Raw genomic sequence first — 24,972 nt, 5'->3', positions numbered from 1 at the left:
GTACAAGGCATATGAATCTTATTGTACACTTGTTGTTTGTGGTGTTCCTTGATGTACTTCATCTTTTATGATATTGCACAACTGTTCATGATATGATAAAGAGTGATGTAGTGTGATTGTGATGGAAGGGGTATTCCATTGGGATATCTTGGCTTGGGATATCAGAAGGCTGTGGAATGGGACACATGCCTGCTGATGTCTCCAGCACTATCATGATTACTTGATGACATACGTAGGGAGTCTAGAATTGCATGGTTAGGTACCCGCATGCTATTACCCTTTCGGCAGGAGAATTGAAGCCGGGTGACCCGTGACAATGGTGACGTGACTATGTTTCATCCAACAGCGGTAACCAGTCCGTGCAGAGATTCAGTGGTCCACTATTGGTCATGTAATGGTAGGGTTGCATATGTTAGGGTTGGGCCCTTGGACGTCCAAGGAGCGGATAGGGTGTCGCGAGGAGTCATGAGAGCATCCGCCCCAATAATATGTGGATGACCATAGGGTTAAGGAGTGGAGTCCAACAGAGGTAGCCAGTCCGTGAGGATTCACACTCCTAGGTTGCGAAGGATACTGAACCGAGTTGGTTGGTGCCATAGGGGAAGTATCTGGACTTCATATAGTATGTTACCATTATGACTTGCATTGGATTAGAAACCCCGACATGCGCCAGTACTCATTGCCAATGGTTGTGGTGAGAGAGTGTTGACTTAACCCCCAGCCATGGTTTGAGAGCCAGGTGTGGACTTACCCCTTTGCCCAAGATCCCTACAGAGGTAACCAGTCCTTGCAGGATCAGAGTGATGAGACTTACCCAAAGGAGGGCTGGTGTATATCTTAAAGCATGTCAGCCATTAGAGACTTGCATAGTTAGATCTTAGTAGCATTCATATTTCTGCATATCATCCATATCATTTCATATGTGCATTCATGGATTGTATTGACATATATATGAGAATTGCTTGTTCCTTACTGAGTTCGTTGGAACTCATTCCTTTCATTGTATGTATTATATAAACTGTACAGATGGTTGCACAACGTCGGAAGTTGGAGATGATTCGTATGAAAGAGCCTTCTCATTTGAAGCTGATGTGGCACAGACAGTGATACATGAACTTGCAGAGCATGAAGCCTCCTGAAGATGAAGATTATTTAATTATTCTTTTTGCTTCCGCTGAACCCGATATTACATTTGATTCTTGATTCTTTCCTTTTATTATTTCTTGGATATTTATTGGAGTATTTGGACTCCTGTAACCTTTTTATTAATTATTGCACTATTCTTGCTATTGATTATCTGTATTTGTATTTATTATTGTTGATAAACTAAAACCATGGATCATGTGACGGTTCGCACCCACGGGTTGTCGGGCGGTTAACCGGGCCCGGCGGGCGGGGTGTGACACTACCTCTCACCAATATGAGAAGCTTGGACCCAGAGGAAGAAAGTGTATCTTTCTGGGATATTATGAACACTCGAAGGGCCATGTCTTTATTGGGCTAGATGAGAGTGAGAGGAGAACAAAACTCGAGTCTAGGGATGCAACATTCTTGGAAAATGATTTTCCATCTCTTGCAGAAGTTAACAAAGAATCATCGGAATTCTTTGAAATACAAGATAGTGATCTTATTACTTCAGGGATTTAGATTCTAGATAATGAACTTGGGGTTCATCCAGAAGATCTTAGTGGAAGTGGGAGTGTAGATGTGATAGCTTTCAAAGGGTGAGCAATCTAGCATGCACTTGCACCGTAGTGAGCTCGGGCTAGTCCCTTGTTGACATTTCGACATAGAGGATGAAGCCGACATGGTAGCTCCAAAGAGACTGACTGTGAGGTGACTGAGATAACTCTAGTCGATGAGCAAGAACCGAAGAGGGTGTAGGAAGCTCTTGCAGAAACGAGCTCAAAGGAATGGTTGAAAGCGATAGAGGAAGAGTTGGAGTCGATGAAAGTTAACCATGTCTGGGACCTTGGTTGACTTATCGCTAGGTCGAAAGGCAATTGGGAACAAGTGGGTTCTCAAGATCAAGAGAAAGGTGGATGGATCTATTGAGAGATTCAAGGCTCGTTTAGTGGCTAAGGGCTAGACCCAAAGAGAGGGCATTGATTATGAGGAAACTTTTTCCCTTGTGGTTAGGTTTGCCTCCATCTGCCTCATATTAGCCATTGCTGCTTAGATGGGCATGGAGCTTTACTAGATGGATGTAAAGATTGTTTTTCTTAATGGAGAACTTGAGGAAGAGATCTATATGAATCAACCTCAAGGCTTTGAAGCTAAGGGACTAGAGCGCAAAGTGTGCAAGTTCAAGAAGTCCATATATGGCTTAAAGCAAGCATCTAAAGAGTTGAATGTGTGTTTCCACCAAGCTATGATGGAAAATGATTTTTCCATGCTTAAGGAAGACCCATGTGTTTACACCAAGAGATCTGATGGTAATTATGTCATTCTAACATTGTATATAGATGACATACTCATGGCATGGCTAGCAATAGTAAGGAGCTATTGGAAACCATTAAGAAATGGTTGTCCTCCATATTTGAAATAAAGGACATGGGTGAAGCAAGCTATGTGCTGGGTGTTAAGATTGTCAGAAATAGGCAAAAGAGATTACTGGGTTTATCTCAAGAGACCTATACTGACAATGTCTTAAAGAGATACCAATGCAAACCAATAGATACTCCAGTGGAGAAGGGTTTTCATTTGAGCCTTGACATTGGTCCTAAGACTCCAGAGGAGAAAACCAAAATGGAAAGAGTTCCATATTCTAGTGTGGTGGGTAGCCTTATGTATGCGATGATGTTTACTAGGCTGAATATTTGTTATGAAGTGGGTTTGGTTAGTCGGTACTATAACAACCCCCGTAGTTCTAACCTAGAATCCGTATTGCAGGTCCGAAAACCCGAAGGTCAAGCTGGAATAAGTTGTGGAGTATTCGGATTGAAGTCCATGATCCATATTCTGAGTCCATGGATCTGGATTCTCTTGATGAAGAACCTGCCTTGTTGGGAAATAGAGTCAAGAGGAGTTTGAAGATGTCGGGATTGAAGGTAAGACCTCCCCTACATGTTGTTTAGGGTTAGGTTTGAGTTAGGGATCAACCCCTTGAGCAAAGCACCCAAGTACTGAAAACTACTAGGGGGCGGTTGCTTAAGGCGGTTGATTGGCCCAAGCAACAACCATGGTTTGCTTGCTGAATTTTGCCCTAATTTGCCCCCTGTTCTCTATAAATAGCAAACCCCGACCTTCTAACTCATTATTATATTCAGGATTGCTACTGTGGACGGTTAGGAGGCAGTGAACATGAGTTGGAAGGTGAGAGAAGCGTGGATTGCGAAGTGGAACCTTTCTGTAAGTGATCTCCATTCACTCAATCCTCTTCCCTCAATTTTTGGAATGGTATAGATCCATCTCCTTTTGTGTTGGTAATAACCAAATTTTGTTGGTTCTATTCTTTATCTATGATTTTGAGGAGATCCTGTCCGAAAACGAATCCCTGCATTTGAATAAACGATGGATCTAATCAAGGGAGATGAATTGAATTATGAATCTTTATAATTTTAGGTTGCTAATTCGCACCTTGTTATAGACTTATTAAGAATGAAATTTGGACTAAAATCATTCCAAAATCGGATTGAAGTTAGATGATTGAAAGTGATAATTTAAGACTTTACAAACTGTCTGTAACAGGGGCGGTCGTGGACCCAAGCAACCAGCTGGGTCATAGTAGCTCTGTGAGGTTTGTCTTTGCTCTGATTTGACTCATGGCTTTAATGTATTTTTGTAACTTTATGCTTAGGTGTTCTCTGAGTTTATTGGAAGTCTTGTGATTGATGTTTGATTACATTCTAGAAAGCTTTTACATAATTACAGGTAAGGACACACTTTCTGATCTATATGCAATGACATGCTATATGATGAATCAATTATTTCTTACATCTTATATTGATCATATAACTTGCTATAGTTGTGAAACTCATTATATTACTGTTGAATACCTACTATATATGATGTTTCTATATACTGTATCACTTCATGATATTGAATGAATGGTTATGATTGATATTGGATGATGTGATGTAGTTGTGATGAAAGAGTATCTATTTGGGTATCCATTGCTTGAGATATCAGAGGGCTTGTGGTATTGGACACATGCTCACTAATGCCTCCAGGACTATCATGACTGCTAGATGACATACCTAGGGAGTCTAAAATGCATGGCTAGAAACCCATACATGCTACTACCCTTTCGGTAAGGGAATTGAAGCCGAATGACCTATGATATTGGTGATGTGACTCTGCTTCATCCTACAACGGTAACCAGTTCGTGCGGAGATTCAGTGGTCCACTGTTGATCATACAATGGTAGGATTGCATATGTTAGGGTTTGGGCTCATGGACATCCAAGGAGCGGCTAGGGAGTCGTGAGGGGTCATGAGAGCATTCACCCCATTAATATGTGGATGACCGGGTTAGGGAATGGAGTCCAACAGTGGTAGCCAGTCCATGAGGGTTTTCATTCCTAGGTTAAGAAGGATACGGAACCAAGTTGGTTGGTGCCATAGGGGAAGTATCTGGACTTCATGTAGTATATTATTGTATGACCTTGCATTGGATTAGAAACCCCAACATGCGCCAATACTCATGCCAATGGTCGTGGTAAGAGAGTATTGACTTAAACCCCAGCCATGGTTGACTGATGAGGACTTAACCCCTTTACTCGGGATCCCAACAAAGGTAACCAGTTCGTGAGGGATCAAAGTGACTAGACCTACCCAGAGGAGGGCTGGTGTTATATCTTAAAGCATGTCAACTGTCTAGAGACTTGCATAGTTAGATCTTAGTAGCATTCATATTATTGCATATCATTCATTTCATATATGCATTGCTGAATATGTCAACATATGTATGAGAAATGTGTGATTCTTATTGAGTTAGTCAGAACTCATTCCTTTCTTTGTATGTTATATCATACTGTACAGATGGTATCACGTTGGAAATCGGAGAAATTCTACATGGGTCCAACTTCATATTATGTGGCATCGTCAATGGGAGACCGAGATGTATCACACAAAGCCTCTTGTGGATGCTTGGAGTGCACTTATAGCACCCATTGATGGCCGAAGAATGTAGATCATTAGACATTTTGAGAAGTCTTTGGAGAAGAACTGAAGAACTCCCTATCTTATTGTTTTAGAAGGGAAGTCTATAGCTTTAGAAAAGTTTACGGGAAAGAAAATAATTTAGTTTATTTTATTGCTTCCGCTAAACTCGTTAATTCTTGAAACTTGATTACTTTCATTTTATTCATTCTTTGGAGTATTTGGACTCCTATAATCCTTTTGATTAATTATTTGAACTTGTTCTTGCTCTTGATTATCTATTTCTTTTATTTATTATTATTGATGGGTAAGACCGTGGATCCTGTGACTGATCTCACCCACATGTTGTCGGGCATAACCGAGACCAGCGGGTGGGGTGTGTAACAACCCCCGTATTTCTAACCCGAAATCCATATTGCAGGTCTGAGAACCCAAAGGTCTAGTCGGATTAATTTGTGGAGTGTCCGAATAGAAGTCCATGATCCATATCCAGAACTCATGGATCTGGATTCTCTTGTTGAAGAACCAGCCTTATTGGGAAGTTGGATCTCTGGTAGAAGGCAAGTTGTGTTTGGAGATGTCTGGAATGAAGGTAAGACCTCCCCCATATGTTGTTTAGGGCTAGGTTGTGTTTGGGTTTCAACCCCCTGAGCAAAGCACCCTTGTATAGCAATATACTTGGGGGCGGTTGCTAGTGGCGGTTGATTAAACCAAGCGACTGCCTTAAGCGACCGCCTGGTTCTACTTGCGGGAAAATGCCCTATTTTGCCCCCTGTTCGTTATAAATAGCATTCCTCGCCTTATTAACGCATTATTATGTTCGCGATTGCTATTTTGGGCAATTAGGCAGCAGTGGAAACGTGCTGGAAGGTGGGCGAAGTGTTGTTAGTGATATGGAACCTCTTCCCTTCTATTCTTGGTGATTCTGATTAAGGTAACGAGTCTCCATATGCAATTCTCTTCTTTTTAACCTCTAATTGATATGAACCCATCCCCATTTTGTTAGTGGTTACCCAATTGATTAGTTGTACCTCCCTTTTCAATGTTCTTGATGAGATCCTGTCCAGAAACGAATCCCCGCATTTGTTTAATGGATGGATCTCATCAAGGGGAATGATTTGGGTAATAAATCTTTGTTAATTTTAGGGTTTCTTGTTACCCCTTTGTTCTAGAGCTTTTAAGATTGAAATTCGGACTAAGATCATCCCAAAATGGATTGAAATCGGATGATAAAAAGTCTGTTTTTTGGAGCTGGAAACTGCCTGAAACAGGGGCGGTCGCTTGTGGAGGTCGCTTAACCTAAGCAACCGCCACTAGTGACCGGCTGGTTTCCAGTACTGTGCAGGTTTGATTTTGGATTTGTTTTGACTCTTGACTCTTATACATTCTTGTAACCCTATATATAGGTGTCCTCTGTTTCTACTTAAAGTTTTATAATTATGTTTGGATTGCAATTTAAAGAACTTCTACTAAATTACAGGTAAGGACATGCATTCTTATTTATATGCAATTACATATACATGATTATTCAGCTGTTCTATTTACTATTCTTTGATCATGTAACTTGCTGTAATTGTATAAAGCATGTGAATCTTATTGTATACTTGTTGTTAGTGGTGTTCTTTGATGTACTTCATCTTTTATGATATTGCACAACTGTTCATGGTATGATAAAGAGTGATGTGATGGAAGGGGTATTCCATTGGGATATCTTGGCTAGAGATATCAAAGGGCTGTGGTATGGGGCACATGCTCACTGATGCCTCTAGCACTATCATGATTACTGGATGACATACCTAGGAGAGTCTAGAATTGCATGGCTAGGTACCCCACATGTTATTACCCTTTCAGCAGGGGAATTGAAGCCGGGTGACCCATGAGAATGGTGACGTGACTCTATTTCATCCTACAGCGGTAACCAGTCCCGTGCGGAGACTCAGTGGTCCACTATTGGTCATGTAATGGTAGGGTTGCATATGTTAGGGTTGGGCTCATGGATGTCCAAGGAGCGGACCGGGTGTCATGAGGATTCATGAGAGCATCCGCCCCAATAATATGTGGATGACCATAGGGTTAAGGAGTGGAGTCCAACAGCGATAGCTAGTCCGTGAGGGTTCTCACTCCTAGGTTGCGAAGGATACTAACTGAGTTGGTTGGTGCCATAGGGGAAGTATCTGGACTTCATATAGTTACCATTATGACTTGCATTGGATTAGAAACCCTAACATGTGCCAGTACTCATTGCCAATGGTCGTGGTGAGAGAGTGTTGACTTATCCCCAGCCATGGTTTAAGAGCCAGGTGTGGACTTCCCCCTTTGCCCAGGATCCCTACCGAGGTAACCAGTCCTTGCTGAATCAGAGTGACTAGACCTACCCAAAGGAGGGCTGGTGTTATATCTTAAAGCATGTCAATTGTTAGAGACTTGCATAGTTAGATCTTAGTAGCATTCATATTTCTGCATACCATCTATATCATTTCATATATGCATTCGTGGATTGTATTGACATATATATGAGAATTGTCTGTTCCTTACTGAGTTCGTCAGAACTCATTCCTTTCATTGTATATATCATATGAGTGTACAGATGGTGGCACAACATCAAAAGTTGGAGATGATTCGTATGAAAGAACCTTCTTGTATGAAGTTGATGTGGCACAGACAGTGGTATAGGAACTTGCAGAGCATGAAGCCTCCTGAAGATGCTTGGTGTGCGCTTATAGCACCCATTAATGGCCGACGGAGGTAGATTGCCAAGATTTTGATGATCGTATGGAGAAAGATTGAAGGACCCCCTTTACTTGCTAATTTAGAAATCCAAATTTTAGATTTAGAAAAGAAAACCGGAAAGAGGATTATTTATTTTGCTTCCGCTGAACTCGATATTACATTTGATTCTTGATTCTTTCCTTTGATTCTTTCTTGGATATTTATTGGAGTATTTGGACTCTTGTAACCTTTTTATTAATTATTGCACTTATTCTTGCTCTTGATTGTCTATAATTGTGTTTATTATTATTGATGGGTAAGACCGTGGATCCTGTGACGGTTCACTCCCACAGGTTGTCGGGCAGATAACCGAAACCGGCGGGTGGGGTGTGACAGGGTGTGGCAGAGGTACCAATCAAACCCAGGCATAGAGCACTCGAAAGTAGTCAAGAGAATATTGAGATATCTCATAGAAACGAGTAACTATATATTGTGTTACCAAGGATAGAATTTACGATTAGTTGGCTATGGTGATGCCGACTGGGCTAGAGACATTGATGAGCTCAAATCAACCTCTGAATATGCTTTCTTGCTGAATGGCGGGGCCATTTAGTGGTGTAGTAAGAAACAAACTTGTATAGCACTCTCGACCATGGAAGCAGAATATGTGGCATGCTCAGCTGCGGTACAGGAGGCTGTTTGGTTGAGGAGGTTCCTACGACATACTAGATTTGTGTTGACATCCAAAGAGCATGCCCTTTGTTGGTGCAACCTAGAGGGGGGGTGATTAGGTTGTACCTAGTGGTTTATAACAATTTTCCGGTTTAGTTGCAATTTCAAAGTAGATTAACAGTTCAAGATAAAATCTAATGAAAACAGCAATCACAAACACAGAATTTATAGTGGTTCGACTCTACGAGTCTACATCCACTCCTCTCTTAACCTCAAGAGAGTGTTTCCACTAACGAATCTCTTTCAATACAATGGGTAGAGAATCAAACCCTTACAATCTTCGTTACAGGGCAAGAGTACCCTTTACAATCTTCGTTCACGGACAAGAGTATCCAATACAATGAATTCTAATCAACCTAGACTAGAATTAAAATAACCAATTCACAATACGAAAAGTATTAGATATTACCTATCAAAGGAGAGTAACCCTTTACCCTTTGAGTGCAAATGATTCAATGAATGAATCAAGAATAACACGCATCAATATACTTCAGCGGCTTTCAATAACTCCAGGCTTTGCTTCAGTGAAAGCTTCAACTTTGGAATATCCCTCAAAGTTAACCGGAGTTGGGAGGACAGCAATAATGATAAAAAATAAAAAAATAAAAAACACCAAAACTTTGCTTTTCACTTGTGAGTGAATATGTGCTTGATGGGGGGAGAAGGATAATTCTCAAATGGGGGTGGTTGGGCTTTTATAGACCCCAAGTTACTGCCTTCCCCATTTCCCCAACGGATATAAAGTCTTTACAAGATTTTGTTCCAGACGGACGTCTGTCTGCCTAGACGGTCATCCGTCTAAAGGTATCTGTTACAAACAGCTATAGAAGATATTCTCTTTAAACTAGCCGTTATAGTCAAATATGGGCCAGACGGACGTCCGTCTGCCCAGACGGTCATCCGTCTGGCCAGACGGTCATCCGTCTGGCCTAGACTGGCTCAGACGGAAATTCCGTTTAGCCTTCTGTTGTTTCTGAGAAACAGAGTTATCAAAACAAACGGACGTCCGTCTGCTCAAACGGACATCCGTCTGAGCTCTGTTTTTCTAAACGGTTTTGGGCTGGGATATGGCTTGGATTTTCGGATCTTTTTGACAATCCTAAGCGGTTTACACCTTACTAACATGTCCTAGGTCACTCTAGTAACATGGATTACATATGATGGATGCATTTACATGTGTGTGTATGCAAAGGTGTCCTAAGCCCTGATTTAGCCTAAGTCTTGATCTTTGACTTGGTCATTGACTTGATCTTGATCAGTGATCTTGATACTCTCCTCTTGACTTTGGTTCTTTGTCTAAGATGGTTTGATCTTGAGCTTGACTCTCCGGTAATTTCTTTGAACCGGATATTTACATCGAGATTCTCTGCAGTGATGAGCTGGACAAAACATATCTACATGGAAACATTAGTAGAGTGTTTGTCATCATCAAAACTGATTGGAGACTGATGTGGCAAATGCTTACATGGCATTTTCCAACACCTTTGTCTTCTATGATAGTATGACAATTCTTACAAGTGAGATATCATTTTGTTAAAGACATTGTAGCAAGGAAGAAAGTTGTACTTAAATACATATCTACTAGTCAGATGGTAACTGACCCTCTTACCAAACCTTTAGCCAATGATGTTTTTATTTCTCATGTAAAGTCCTTAGGCTTGTGACTTATTTTTGTATTGAAACTTTCTTATTATTGAGTAATATGAGTTCATTCCAACATTTGTTTTTTTACTTTCTGTGTGATTGTGTTCTTCTAGCATAAAACGTGATATGTCAATAGGCATGAGAATGGCTCACTCACACAAGCATTTGCCTCTGGCGCTTTGGAAGCGTGCAAAGATGAGACGGATTGTGAATGACCTTGTGTAGATCAATTCATAATCATGTTGTCGTCTTGATTTTGGAATTAAGATGAGTTTCTCTATTGTGAAGAGAATCGGCATGAATGTTTGCACTATTCATGTTGTCTATAGAAGCCAATGCGAGTACTTTATGTGGCGTTGGAGTAGCTACAATAAATAAACTCGGGTTAGGCGCAAGAGGTGCAACTAGACTAAGACCTATATGGTGTTGGGAGAGACATACGTTCTATTGTGTATAGAATACCTCCACTGTGAAATCCAGCCCTATCTTAACCCTGACCTTGACCCGGAAACCCTGTTGTTTGTAGGTCCGAAGACCCGAAGTAAAGGAAGAAGCCAACTATGGACCATCTCAGTGGAAGACATGGTGTTTGACCTAGAACCCATGGAAGTTGATGATGGTGTTCCATACTTGGAAGCTTGTTCAGAACTGGAAAGGAAACTGCAGCTTGATGAAGATGAGTCAAGTTGATGACTTGAAGTATAGTTGGACATGATTCGAAGGCATTTCTCTATACTAGGTAAGCCATATGTTATGTTGGGAGAAGCTCATTAGGTTTGGACTTGCGTTGGGCCTTGAATTCCCTGTCTTGGCCTTGCTGACTGGCTTGGTCGACTGGGTGGTCGATTGGGCCAATCGACCAACAGAGCCTGAAATCCGAGAAAATCCTCTGTTTAGGGTTTTTAGCTCTTTATTTAAGTGAACTTCGTATTTCTTAGTATCCTCTACCTCCAAAACTCTCAAAGAACGTGGGAAGACTCTCTCAAAGCTTTCCTTGGTGAACTCGAAGAACTTTTACAAATCTCAAGCCTCTCATCTCCGATTCTTCAATCAAAGGTTAGTGATCTCTTCTGTGTTGTGATTTATTCTTACTACGTCTTAATCTATGTGATGAGACTATGAAGATGATGCTGCATTCTCTGTTAGCAACCATTACTTCATTGATCTACTTCTATTCTCAAGGTTTTATGACATTTACGTTGATCTTCGCCATGATCCTTATAAAACCCTCATGAAACCATGATCACTCTTTAGATTCGATTTCTTAATCATGATAGATCTATTTTGCATGATGTTATCATGTTTGATCTCTTGCTTGTCATCTATTGGAATGAGATCTAATCTTCTTAGTTTTCCTTTGGATTCATAGTATATTTTTCATAAAAAAAACTAGGGATTTTTACCAAATTAGAGAGTCATGATTTCAAATTAGTAAGTAGTGTTTTTGATCATTGTTAGTGGCTAATCTATACTACTTTAGTGTTAGAATACTGTTCTAGAGGTTTCCTCCAAGTTTCGTAGAGTTTTGGATCTTGTAGATTGAGTTTCGGATCAAAATTCACATTTTTGCTTCATACTGACTCAGGTGGTCGATTGGACCAAGCTACCAACCAATCAACCAAGCAAGTCAGTAGCTCTGTTTTTCACTCGATTTGATTTGTTTGATCTCCAATCTTTTAGGCCTCTTTCCTAATGTTGTATCTATGATTGTTTAGGGTTTATTTACTAAGTTTGGAACCTCTCTCTTTGATCTTTGGATATTCATCAAAGCTATTTAAGGTAAGGACAGTTATTTCCATAATTACATAGATTGCTTGAATCTTAGTTTCTATTATGAGATTCTCTTAGATTCACTACCATAAATGTATTTTTCTTATTATTCTATTACTGATGTAAGTGTATTGACTACAGTAGCATCATGTCTATGTATTCTTTTGATTATGAATACCTATTCTTATCAGTTACATATGTGATTGAGCATGTTTATGTAAATCTTTCTATATAATGAGATATCGGTTATGTATGTTGTGACTGATCTAAGAATGTGATTGAATATGTATGATTTGGGATTGGGAAATGTCCTTTTGACATTTCTGTCCTTGGACATCAGTGGGAATAGTATGGGATGTTTCCAATGGTGTCTTTTGACACTTTCTGAATTATTGATTTTCATACCTAGGATTGGTCTAACAGTGTTTGGCTAGGAATACCCCCGTTATATCAGACCCGATTCGGAAGGGCATTGAGACCGAATGACCCGTGGTAGCAATGGGGATTCATGGGCACTCAAGACCAGTAACCAATCCGTGAGAGGACATGAATCACATTGTAGTTACTCGTGAAAGGCCATTTATTGGTAGGGTTGCAAATAGTAGACTTGGGCTCATGGGCGCTCAAGACCGGTAACCAATCCGTGAGGGGACATGAGAGCTTCCCGTTTGTTATTTGTGGATGACCAATAGGGTTGATGAGTCCGTAGTCAGGGACTATGCTGACTCTAGTGTGAAGGATACCGGAAAGGATCTCCAAGGGCGAGGAATGGACGTATCTGGATCTGAGTTGATATGACTAAGTAGATGACTTACATTGGGCTAGGTTTTACCTTGACATGCGCTAGTACTTAGACCAATGGTGATGTGAGAGAGCGGTGACTTATACCCCAGCCATGGATTGTCCCGAGCGATGCCGGACCCACTACCAAACAACGTTGTGTGATGAGACCTTCCTAAAGAAGTATGGTGCTATGACTTAAAGCATGTCTGCCTATAGAGACCAGCATACATAGAGTTAGATTCATACATTCATCGTCTGTTTCATACCGCATTGCATCATGCTATGTTCTGAAATCATGTTATTTATGTTGTTGTGGATTAACTTGCCTTGCTGAGTTCTTTGGAACTCACTCCTTTTTGTACAATCTCTTTTGTTATACTACTCTATAGGTACTGAATATTATGAGGGCCAATATAAGGAAGCGCAAGCTGAAGAAGAGTACTACACACAAGGTGTTGGCAACAATGAGGATTAAATTGATGATTCCTCGCATGATCATGACACGTACCATGATTAGTCCTAATGTGGAGTGGGAACATCTGAGTTTGATTGATGAAGTCTACATCTATGAAGACGTTCTTTATAAAATAGAAGATTCTTAGTTTAGTTTGACTTTCTTTTCTTTACTTCCCTTTGAGAACAATTGTGTTTCTTTTAGACTTATGAGCTACATTCCGTTGTAACTGTGGAGTGAGATTCCGCCTCACTCTACTCCTTTTTGGTTATATATACATCTAGTATCATTTTCCCCACTTTGATTATATTGTCATTTCTTTTCCTTATTTGGATCTCTGTTTATATCATTATACATTGATTTTAATCTGTTCATGATTATGTTATTGCATATGTGGGAGGATGATTTCCTCGATCTTGATCTTCGAGGCTGTGGATCACACACTCAGGTTATGCCAGATAGGGTACCGGCTGAGTGGATGTGACATCCACCATAGCACATATATCATACTATGTGCGCTTAGCGACCATTGGAAATAAAAGGATGGATCCTTGCTCCTTTTATTGTGTGAGTCTTGAACTTTATGGTCATGATTGATTCGACCTAAAGGCTCATTACTGGGAAAGGAATCAATCTTATGTGTAGTGATGGTCTTGGGCAAAATGAAATGTTTGATTCAACTGCACCTTAAGAGTGTTTGTTGGCGCCAGCTATATTAGTTACAGTAACAAACATTTTAAGGACAAGAAGGTGATCTCTCAAAGGGATCGAGATACCTTTTGTCTGGTGAGTTTGAATAAACCTAGGACATTGTGGTATACTAATGCTTATTTGATGTGTTTCTTTTAGCTATTCTTCCATTTTAGCCTTCTGGAAAGGTTTCTAGTTTGGGACTCACAAGCGCAAGTATATCACCAGTCGCAAAATCCATTTACCAATATGACTCGTGGATGTTGGTGTCTGGGACACAAGTGGTCTATGTATCTAGGATACATAATAGAGAGATCAAAATGTGTATATCTGGGATATACATGTGTGTTTAGGACAAACTGTGATAGAGAGATCATATGGGTATCTCTGGGATATACATGTGTCTGGGACACACTGTGATAGAAAAATCAAAATGTGTATATCTGGGATATACATGTGTGTCTGGGACACACTATAACAGAGAGATTGACAGTTGCCCTTTGTGCAAGTGGGAGATGTTGGGATTTATTAATATGCCCAAGGGCAAATGTGGAAGTTCACTTATTTGGCAGTTACAAACTATATGGATATATTTTGGTAACCGCCACATCACTCCATTTTGGAAATATCTCAAGAAACGCAAAAACAAGGAAGATAGCTTTCTAAGAATTTCTTCTTCTTCTCCTTGATTTTGATCTGTATGTTCAACCATACATTCACAACGGTATTTAGGTTATGGAATTACTTTCCTTTCTGCGAGATTGAGGAGGATTTGCTGGTGACGAGCTTTGTGGAGGAACGAGGACGTGGATTCTAAATTTCTTCCGTTGTGATCTTTCTTTATTGGGAAAAGCAAATCAAATAAAGATCTATCTCCCATCTTTTTATAGAATAGAAAGATAACTGACATTTGCAAAAAACAAATAAATTGAGTAACTTTGCAGGTTTTCCTTTTTGTTCTTTTAACCCAATTAGCAACGACAAACACCTCTGATTCTATGTTTTGTAATTTCTAAGGTCTTGCTAGTTATGGCTTTTTGACATCCGAGAATCATAAACCCTTTAAATTGCAAAACTTTGAATTGTTCCAACCAAATAAATCCATTCAATTCGGTAGTGACGGCCATAGGTAAAAGATGAATGAGGTGAGATTTGAGTGTCCAAAGAGTTGAAGGACATGGTCGGTTCTCAGAAAGAAGAGTATTCGAACAACGATCCACAAGGTGTATTTTGTAAATTTAAAAACTTCAAATATAAAATTAGTAAAATAAGAATCTTATATTTACATTTAACCCATTCAGTTTTGAATATAAACCGTTCAATCTAAAATAGATTACGTGGCCAATATTTGACCCTTGGCTTAGCCTTCCAATTAATAAATTTTCTCCCCTTGCGTAGTCGGTACTCGGTGCAGATAAAAAAAGAAAAAATCAGAATGTTCCAACCACCCTTCGACTATTAAAAATGATAATAATAATAAAAAATTAACAGTGTGGCCAAACCTTTTTGAAAGCAAGCGTGCCTACCATTTATGCATTTAATTAATCAATGGAAGAAAAAGAAAGCTAATCTGAAAAAGTTTCGATTGGCATTATCAGATAACCCTAAAAGGAAGACATGGACTAATGCAACTTTGATATTTTAATAAGGCTATGTTTGTTTATAAAGGTGGAGTAAAAAAAAAAATACACGTAGGCCCCATGTGTAATGGGGTGATGGAGAACGAAATGAAATGAAGGATTTTGTAGAAAAGCGTTAAATTTGGATCTCACTTTTTAGTTTTCACAAATTTTCTCATATATTTTGTGAAATTTTGAAAAAGCATGGAATGAAAAAAATTAGTATGCCACCTCATCAGACAAACTTCCTTAATTTAAAAAATTTGTTTTTAACTTTTCTACCTTAAGCAACCAAACAAACCACACTTTGATTTAATGGAAAATTTTATTTTTTTAATTTTTTTTATCCCACCCATTTTTTCCCACCACCTTTATTCCAACAAACAAACGTAACCTAAGGGTTGAGCCATAAATTTTTTCATGTATATACTCTTTCCTAACCACATTTGGCATATTGTCTTTTGAGGTTTGAACCACTGTGATATAATTGATAAGGTTGCCCATTAATCTTGAAGATTTTGTTACAAAATGTTTACCTAATTTGTATTATTTTCATAGATTATTCTATGTAGATTCTCCTCCCTAACCACATCTAGCACATTGTCTTGTGAGTCTTGAATCATTGAAACATAATTGGTAAGATTGTTTATTGACCTTGAAGATTCCGCTATAGAATCGCAAAAGAAATCACCTAAAAATCGCAAGAAATTGCCAAAATATCGCAAAAATTTGAGATTTTATCGATATATTGTTGTTGACGATTGAGGATCTACACCGCACACCAGAACTATTGTTGTAATCACAATACTCCTTTAGACCTGAAACGTACATTAGTACTTTCTTTAAGGTATTTAGACACCCCGAATTGTGCAATACGGGTTCTAAAAGTGTCTTCACCCCAAGATCAGTCAGCCCAAACCTTTAAGGTTGCACCCCAGAAAGGTTTACTCAAGGTATAATCAGGTTATGTTCACTGCTTAACAGAATAACAGAGAGAGAGAGAGAGAGAGAGGCGAAGGAATTCTGTGTGTCAAGAATGAGCACGAAATTGAGTTTATATAGAGCCCCAAAGGCTGTGGGTGAAAGGGTAAGGCTGTGAGGGTACGTTTCAGCTCAACTCTCTTCAGCAAGGTACCTCCAGCTGGCCTCCCTACAGGAGAGTGCCACTCAAATGGCATTTCCACATATTCACCCAGTGAGTGGCTTTCCGAATAGCCCAAGTCCCAAGTCATATAGATATATTAATATAATCATGGCAGGGTCACTATAGGGTTCAAGTAAATTAATAATACCTGGGCTCTTACTATATAAAAACCATATAATCAGATCCTCTCAACCCGATGTGGGACTAAATAAAACCATGGATAAAAGACACAATTAAAATAAATAAAATATTTATATAAAGTTTTAAACATATTTACTACATATATCAGTCAATTTGGCGATATATCTCGAAATATCGCTGATATTTTGCGATCTCGAATATCGCCTCTTGTTTCGGTTTGGTATTCACCAAAATGGCCGAAATTTGACGAAAAGTTGTACCTTGGTTTTTCCAATCCCTAGAATGGGCCGGGATTGATAAATTCAAATCCTGGTTCAGGGTTCGGTTAAGTTAGGGTTAAGGCCTTGGTCCAGTCTAGCCTAATTTTACCCAACTCTAATTTTAACCATGACCTAGCTAGCTAATGATTTATGGTGAATGAGATGGCTAATGCATCTTCGTGAAGAGATGGAACTTTTGCTTTGATAATATATTTTATTAAGATTTGAACTTGTATATGAACCAGAGATGCTTAAATTTTTTTAATGAGATAAACTCAAAAGTAAGGTCTGACTAGAGCTAAAGGGTGTTTGGGTTGGACTTGAGTCTAGAAAGACTCTGGCATCGTTTGCTGTGGTGGGCATCTTTGTAACATATTCTCAGCATAAAATGTATTGAAATCTGATTTTTTTTTTTTTTTTCTCCTTCTTTAATAATATTTTCACTTTATATATTTGAATGAATGGAAAGAACATTCCAACCAACTAGCTAAATGCTAATGAGTAAACAATAAAATCAATGACTGGTGACAACCTGGTGACAACAAGTATTCAATATATTATGAGATATGGAGCTTCTATTTTTAAGTTATATAATATTTGTTTAGAGAATAGTTTGGTTGGATTGTAGGTAGAAAGTCTACTTGCTTTATAGATTCCTATAATTAGTTGTTTAGGAATTTTTTTTTTTTATTTTTATCAACTCCGGTTTTCAAGGCTTTGCCCTGACTAATCCAGTGTTCGACCCGGGTCGCACACCTGGCTATGGTGGGTGAGTCTCCCAGCGAGGATTTTTTGCATCCACAAAGTTTCGATACCGGAAACCTTGCTTAAGCGGACCAAGCTGCTTACCACTTGAACTAACCCCCATTGGTTAGTTGTTTAAGATTTAATGGTGGAAAGAATGAACTTGAATTCACTTTGCAAAACCTAACCTCAATTGCCCTTTTCAACCCAAAAATAAAGTAATGGGGAATGCATTACATCAACTAATTGTATGAAAAATTTCAGTCCTAACCCTAGAGTTAAATCCTAATAGTAATGTCACTTATGAGTAGTTATCCAAGTTATTAGTCTTCCAATGTTATTTTCACATTTTAAATTTTAAAATATTATTTATGAATTATATCTCCCAAACTTTGTAAGGATTTATGATTATGATAGAAAGATGTTGCAGAGGATAGAAGGAAATGAAGAAATCAGTTAAGCATGGAGTTTTTCATTTAATGTTATTCTTGTCATTTTAATATATTAACTTGTTTATGTCAACATTTAACTTTGATTTTCTAACAGTAAGGGATGTCTTTGATATATTTTCACCCTATAGGAGATTAAATTGATAAATTGAATAACTCAAGAATTGACATTAATTTTAGGGGGAACTTAAGAGATGGCGCTGAAAATTTACCTTAATTAAGGGTCTTTTTGTATCAATTCTCATTCTCATTTTTTGACATTTCTCATTTTTTTTTTTTGTGTTTGATATCTGTTTTAAATCCTATTCCTATCTTATAAAAATAGAAAAATCCTCAAATACATAATAGATCTTGGGTCAAAACTCATTTTATTTATTTTGTGCAAGTCACTTAAAATTCAAATTTAAATTGAGGGTATAATAGTAAACATGCATTCTTTTTATAAAAATCTTATATTTTTTTAGGGTAAATATCACTTACCTCCCCTCTTAGCTGGACAAATAGCACTTACACCCCCTCTTAGTTGGATAATATCACTTACCTCCCCTCTTACCTAACAAATATATCAAACACCTCCTATTTGTTAAATTTCTCAGTTAAATTTAACTTTTACTGTTAAATATTTTTCTAAAACCCCAAACTACTTTTGGCTTTTTTTTATTTTAAACCTTAAATTACCGTAATCACCCTAGCAACTAAAATACTAAATTAACTTCAATTAAAATAATTGTTAAAAACCAAAACACCATAGTGTAAAACCCAAATTATATTTTGGGTTTTTTAATTGTTTGATAATTTTTTTTTTAAAAAAGAGAGGGTATGTTGGGCTTTTAATAATTAAAGATAATTTGGGTTTTACACTATAGTGCTTTGGTTTTTAACAATTATTTTAATTGAAGTTAATTTAGTATTTTAGCTACTAAGGTGAATTACGGTAATTTAGGGTTTAAAATAAAATAAAAAAAGCCAAAAGTAGTTTGCGGTTTTAGAAAAATATCTACGGTAAAAATTAAATTTAATCGAGAAAGTTAACAAAGAGGGAGGTGTTTGATATATTTGCTAGGTAAAAGAGGAGGTAAGTGATATTATCCAACTAAGGAGGAGTGTAAGTGCTATTTATCTAGCTAAGAAGAGGAGGTAAGTGATATTTACCCTTCATTTTATGAAAACCTTATTGTTTTTTCATTTCGTTACTCTCAAAGCTTATGATCTAATATCAAATTTTTATTTTAATATGTCAAATTTATTATTTTTTATTTTAGTACAAATGAGCTTTATTAAGCAGGGGGATGGGGAACAACTTTGTGTTGACATCAAATTTATTTTTTCATTCTATAATTTATTAAAGACAAAAGTTACTATATAAATTTTCATTTTTGACCAAAAATGAATTTTTACCTTCATTTGTTTTAAAAAAAAAAAAATAGTACCAAAAAAGGCTTAAAAATATATATACAAATAAGTGGACTAGAGACCTTGATTGAAAGTTGCTAATTTCCAAACATAATTCTACCAAAGATGCTAGCCAGAATAAAATTTTATCTACGAAATTAGATGTAAAATGGGAAACCACATAAAATGAGAATTTATTTATTTTTTTCTGAAAATTTTATGGTATAAAAAATAAATTATGAATCAACTTCATGATCAAGAAAGAAAGATAAAATTTGGAGAGATTTCATTCGTTCATGTCATTATTTAATCAAAACCCACTACTTACATAATGGAAACTCCAAGCCAAAGACATAAGCATCATCTGAAAGTGAAGTTATCAACTTGGGCCATTCAATTTTTTTGTTTTCTTTGCAAGGTTCTAGTTTTTTTTTTTTTTGGCTACAATCATGAACACAATTTTTGTTTGTTTCTAAACCTCCCTTGAAGCTATCTAGAGTGTTCTATGATGAGTCACCACTAGAGGGATAGCTTTCTACTTAATATTTTATTCAGAAATGGATGTTTTATCTTGTAATTTTTTATTTAATTTTGTTAATGTTTAAATATAAAATTTTCTTTTAAATATATAGTGAAAGAATGTAAAGAGACTACAGTGTTCTACTTTATTGAGAATTTAGATATGTTTTCATGAAGAAGACAAACATTACCATTACGATCATCAGCTTTAATCATGCTTAGTGGCATGCATTTGCTCATTGTGAAAATTTAGATTTATTTTCATGAAGAAGAGAAACATTACCATCGCGATCATCGGCTTTAATCATGCTTAGTGGCATGCATTTGCTCATTGTGATTGATTAATTATATCTACTTCAAAGTTCAAACCATTCTTGATTAAAATAATAATAAAAAAAGTAGTGTGAATTCGACGACTTTGGATTGTCTAATGTGAAGATCTTTCTCTATTGCAAGAGTGGTCCCTGTATAGATGGAAGCAACTTGTCGAGTTATTCTTCTTCTTTTATTGTTTCCTTTTTAGATTGGTTTTAGAGAATAGTTTTTCTAACTTTACTCGGTGGACAGTAGACGCTTGTTCGGGCCAAAACATCGAGCCGCCGTTTCCGGGGACCTGATTGGCCCGGGGCGGTCGGCCCCTTCGCGGACCCTTGACCTTGAGTCCAGATCAGCTACTCGTCGGAGGAGCACTCTGTGCTCCCCGACGGCTTTACCACCATTCATATAGGGGGACCTGGGTTGGGTGATGGGATCTTTTTTTTTTTTTTTTTTTTTTTTACTTGTGGGTTCCACAGGATTTGTGGTGGTAAAGCCGTCAGAGAGCACAAAGTGCTCCCCTGACGGGTTGATGATCCGGATTCAGAACTGTCTCCCATAATAGAAACATTACCAAACGCATTTTAAATAAAACAGTTTAAAGAATAAGGAATAGTTTTTAGTGCCACCCATTGAGTTATCCCCTAAAATTAATGTCACATCTGAATTACCCAATTTGTCAATTAGACCCCCTATATGAAAAAATATATTAGTGGCATCCCATGTTGTTAAAAAATGAAAGTAAGTGCTGATGTAAGTAAATTAAACTTTTCAAAAAGAAAATAAAACCTTGGAATGAAAAATCCTATTATCGGCTTGTCTTCATCTTACCTTACCGCCTATAACCACTCATCTTCTTCGATTTGCATTTTATTGATTTCGATTCACAGACGAATATTTTCTTTTTGTTTTCCTCTCCTTCTCTATCTTCTTCCCTTAGAATTTGGGGGTAATATTGGAAATAGATAGATAAAAATTAACTGAAACTAACCGTGTTAGTAATAAGGAATTTGACTAATAAATTTGATAACTCACGGAATGAAATTAACATTAGGGGGTTAACTGACAAGTGGTACTGAAAATTTTCCAAAGAATAGAGAATGATGATCAGAAACAAAAATTAATAAAAAGAAAAATACACATAAAAACAGTTTTTAAATGTTTATATTTCATTAAAAAAATAACGAAAAAAGGGCACCCTTTTCATATCACTATTTGAGGAATTTCATGCTTTTGATATTAAAAAACTTAAAAACAAGCATTTCATCCATATTTTTGAGGACTTGAAGGCATGTCATTAAAATCAAATAACAATCGATATAGAATAAAGTCCAAAATTGAACAATTTGGCTTGATTAGGGTGTTGTTCATTATTGTCAATATATCTAATAGACTCATGGAATGATCAATTACCGTTGGAGTTGAAACATGTAATATTAGAAACATTTTTTTTCAATAGATACATCAGTTTTATTGACTTTTTAGTTGATGGTGCTATCTTTAGAAATTCTTTTATAAACAAATAAAAGATATCATGAGATTATTTCTTCCCGGCTGTAGTAGTTGTTATATGTCTATTTCAGGGCTCTTTTCGTAATCTACTATAGATTGAATACAATCACTAAGCTAGTCACTTCACCTCTCTTTCTTACCCGCCCCTTTAAGTCGCTGCTACCATATAGTATTCATCTCTCCTTCGTCTGGTCGAGAAACGAGGAGAACTGGACCGTGACTCTTCTATTACATTACATTATAGAGAAGTCCATTCTCGTCATGATCAATCAAAATTTTTTCATATAGTAGAGAGGGACATAGTCAGGAAACAGACAAACAATATATAAAACAGGGCAACGGCAACTCCACATGAAAAGAAAAGAAAGTCCAAAATAGATAACTTAAGTGAGTCCCACAAACTTATCCAAAAAACCAAAAAATAAAAAAAATTGAGTCCTACACAACTACAAGATTTTGCAAATAGATAACTCAAACTTATCCCAAAAAAAAATAAAAAAATTGAGCCCTTCACAAGTACAAGATTTTGCAACTCCCAATATGGGCAAAACAAATATTCAGAGAAGGTGGGCTACTAGTACCATAGAATTCAATGTTTAGGTAACCAGTCCCAACAACTCAACACACTCATTTCAACATCTCCTTTAGTCCTTTTCCCAATAATTTCAAGCCTTCCCTGTCAACTACTCAACTGTGACTCATATTTATGGGTTAAAGGAAGTAGGGACCATAAACTACTACAAAAAATGCAGCACCAGTAATTGAAAACTTGTATAGGGGTTCCTGAGTGAAAGAACAAGACCACAAGCAACCCATTATTTCATTTTAAAACACATTAACAAAATGAAAACAACAATCTCAGGATTGGAAAAAAGAGAAGAAAAAATGGGGTTGCATTACTTCTCTGAATCACTGAACTATAACAAAAAATAAAAAGCTTCCATTATAGTACTGAATCACTGAACTTCAAACAATGAATGTTTGTAGCAGATCCCTCTTGAAAGAGCCCCTCTGTAAGGGAATTCATCCATAGGTTGGCAACCCATATAAAACCCCTTGATGCAAGCAAACCTAACAATTCTTCCATGGAATTACAGTAAGAATTGTGGTAACATAATCAATCAAAAGACTTACTGAGTTTACTGATATGAACAAACAGTTAGCTAATAGCTAGTCTCATGAAAATACCCATCTAATCATAGTTCACTAATCCTCAGTAAAGCAAAGGAAGAAGCCTTCATGACTGACTCTTCCCACTTGGTTGAAATCATTTACTCATTCCAGACAACTGAAGAACAAAATTCAAACTCTGAAACTGAAGATTTCATCTTCAAAATCAGAGAAAAAAAGGAGACCATAACATTAGTAAATTTCCTATACACTGCTTTCCCAAATTGTTGCTAATAAGAAGGAAAAAAGAAGACATTTATCCGCAACAAAGAGAAAGCAGAAAAACACTATCTTTGGACTAGATCCTAATCTGGATGAAAGCCATTTTATCAGACTAAGTTCTGAATATTATAAACAGTAGTAGATCCAAACAATAAGCCTACAATGATTTGTTCCTTCTGCGCATTTGAGCTCCCCATGACATGTTTTCTGGTGATTCCTTGTACGCGTTTCTCCTTTTTAACCCTTCAAGTTGAGCTTCCCAATTGCTCCTCCAGTTCATCTTCTTCTCCAAATCCTAATTAGTGGGGTCATGAGGGAAATTAATTAGTACAAAACATTAATCAAAAGAACAGACTTGAAGCCAAAGCCAAAACCAAAACTGAAGAATTTTGGGCGATAAACGCCAGAAATAAGAGGCAATAGGATTTCAAAAGGAAGTAAAAACTAGTTGAAGGGATTTTTTGGGGCAAAAACAAGAACGACTTGTAGAGATTTCCTCCCAGTCAAAGACCTAATTTGAAAGAAAAAAGCGCAAACCAAAGAGAACAAGCGAACTCCTGAAAACCCCAAAATAAATCCAGATTGAGAAATAGGGCAAAATCGAGAGAAATCAAAGAGATTACCTCTTGATATCGGCCGTTGCGACCAGAGAGAGCTAGATGGAAACCGTTCGCCAAATCCCGGTCATACATAGCTCTTCTGTTGGGATCTGACAAAGTCTCATACGCTTCTTGTACTTCGATGAATCTCTTTGTGTGTTCTTGCATTCTCTCAGGCGGAGACACATCCGGATGATACTTCAGTGCAAGTTGTTTATAAGCTTGCTTAATCTCTGAAAAAGATCCATTTTCAGAAATCCCCAAAAGCTCATAGAAATTCATTTCTCGAGCAGTTATTAATCCATCGTTAACCGCAGCCTTAATTCTGAAGCACCCAGAACGATTTCCGATCGAAATGGTTGATTTGGGCTTGAGATGAATTGAACCCAACACAAGCAAGTCTTTCTGCTGTCGATCTTCGGCACAATGGATTGGATGTTAAGCAGAGATGAAGGTGAGCTTCGCTTCCTGAAATCAATCCATAACCCATCTTGGGATCTTGCTCTTGCTCAGTATATCTTTCTTACCTTAATGGTTTGATTTCTATTCTATATATAATCCAATTCTTCGAATTGCTTTTGCTGTTGGTTTCTAAATTCCACTCATCTTCGCCGCTGGAATTTATTTTCTGGAGGAGAACACAGACTCCACACTGAAAAATCTTTCCAAAAGCAAAAATGGAATTTATTTTCTAGAGTGTCTAAGGCAGCATGAAGAAAGAACTTATATACAGGAAGAGAGAGTGAAAATCTCCGAATGCTACCAAAATGGAAAATATCTCTTAAAAGTTAAAACCCCTGTAGTTGTGAATAATTATGTTTATACCCCTAAATTTATTCTATTATAAATATTCCTCCTGCCTAACGTTATTAACTTTACGAGTTTTTTTACATGAGCTTCTTCCATTTTAATTGAAAATTCAGCACACCCCTTTCAAAATTGATACCTTACAAAACCCTCTTCACATTTGATATCGTCAAGTTTCCTTTTGTTTCAAATTTG

The 24,972-nt window shown here is 37.3% G+C and overlaps 1 protein-coding gene across 1 annotated transcript; it reads right to left on the bottom strand.

Moving 5' to 3' along the window:
• Window positions 1-21,804: 21,804 nt before the first annotated feature.
• Window positions 21,805-24,683, bottom strand: LOC149018858 (chaperone protein dnaJ 20, chloroplastic-like). Its single transcript, XM_089152985.1, is given in 3 exon segments — window positions 21,805-23,666; window positions 23,995-24,349; window positions 24,351-24,683. Coding segments are annotated over 3 exon segments (603 nt in total). The 5' UTR covers window positions 24,461-24,683; the 3' UTR covers window positions 21,805-23,528.
• Between the last annotated feature and the right edge of the window lie 289 nt (window positions 24,684-24,972).

Source organism: Hakea prostrata, chromosome 4, assembly GCF_041222555.1.
Source record: "Hakea prostrata isolate BN-2017 chromosome 4, UWA_Hpros_2, whole genome shotgun sequence".
Lineage (NCBI taxonomy): Eukaryota > Viridiplantae > Streptophyta > Magnoliopsida > Proteales > Proteaceae > Hakea > Hakea prostrata.
This window is presented reverse-complemented; position numbering and strand designations above follow the sequence as displayed.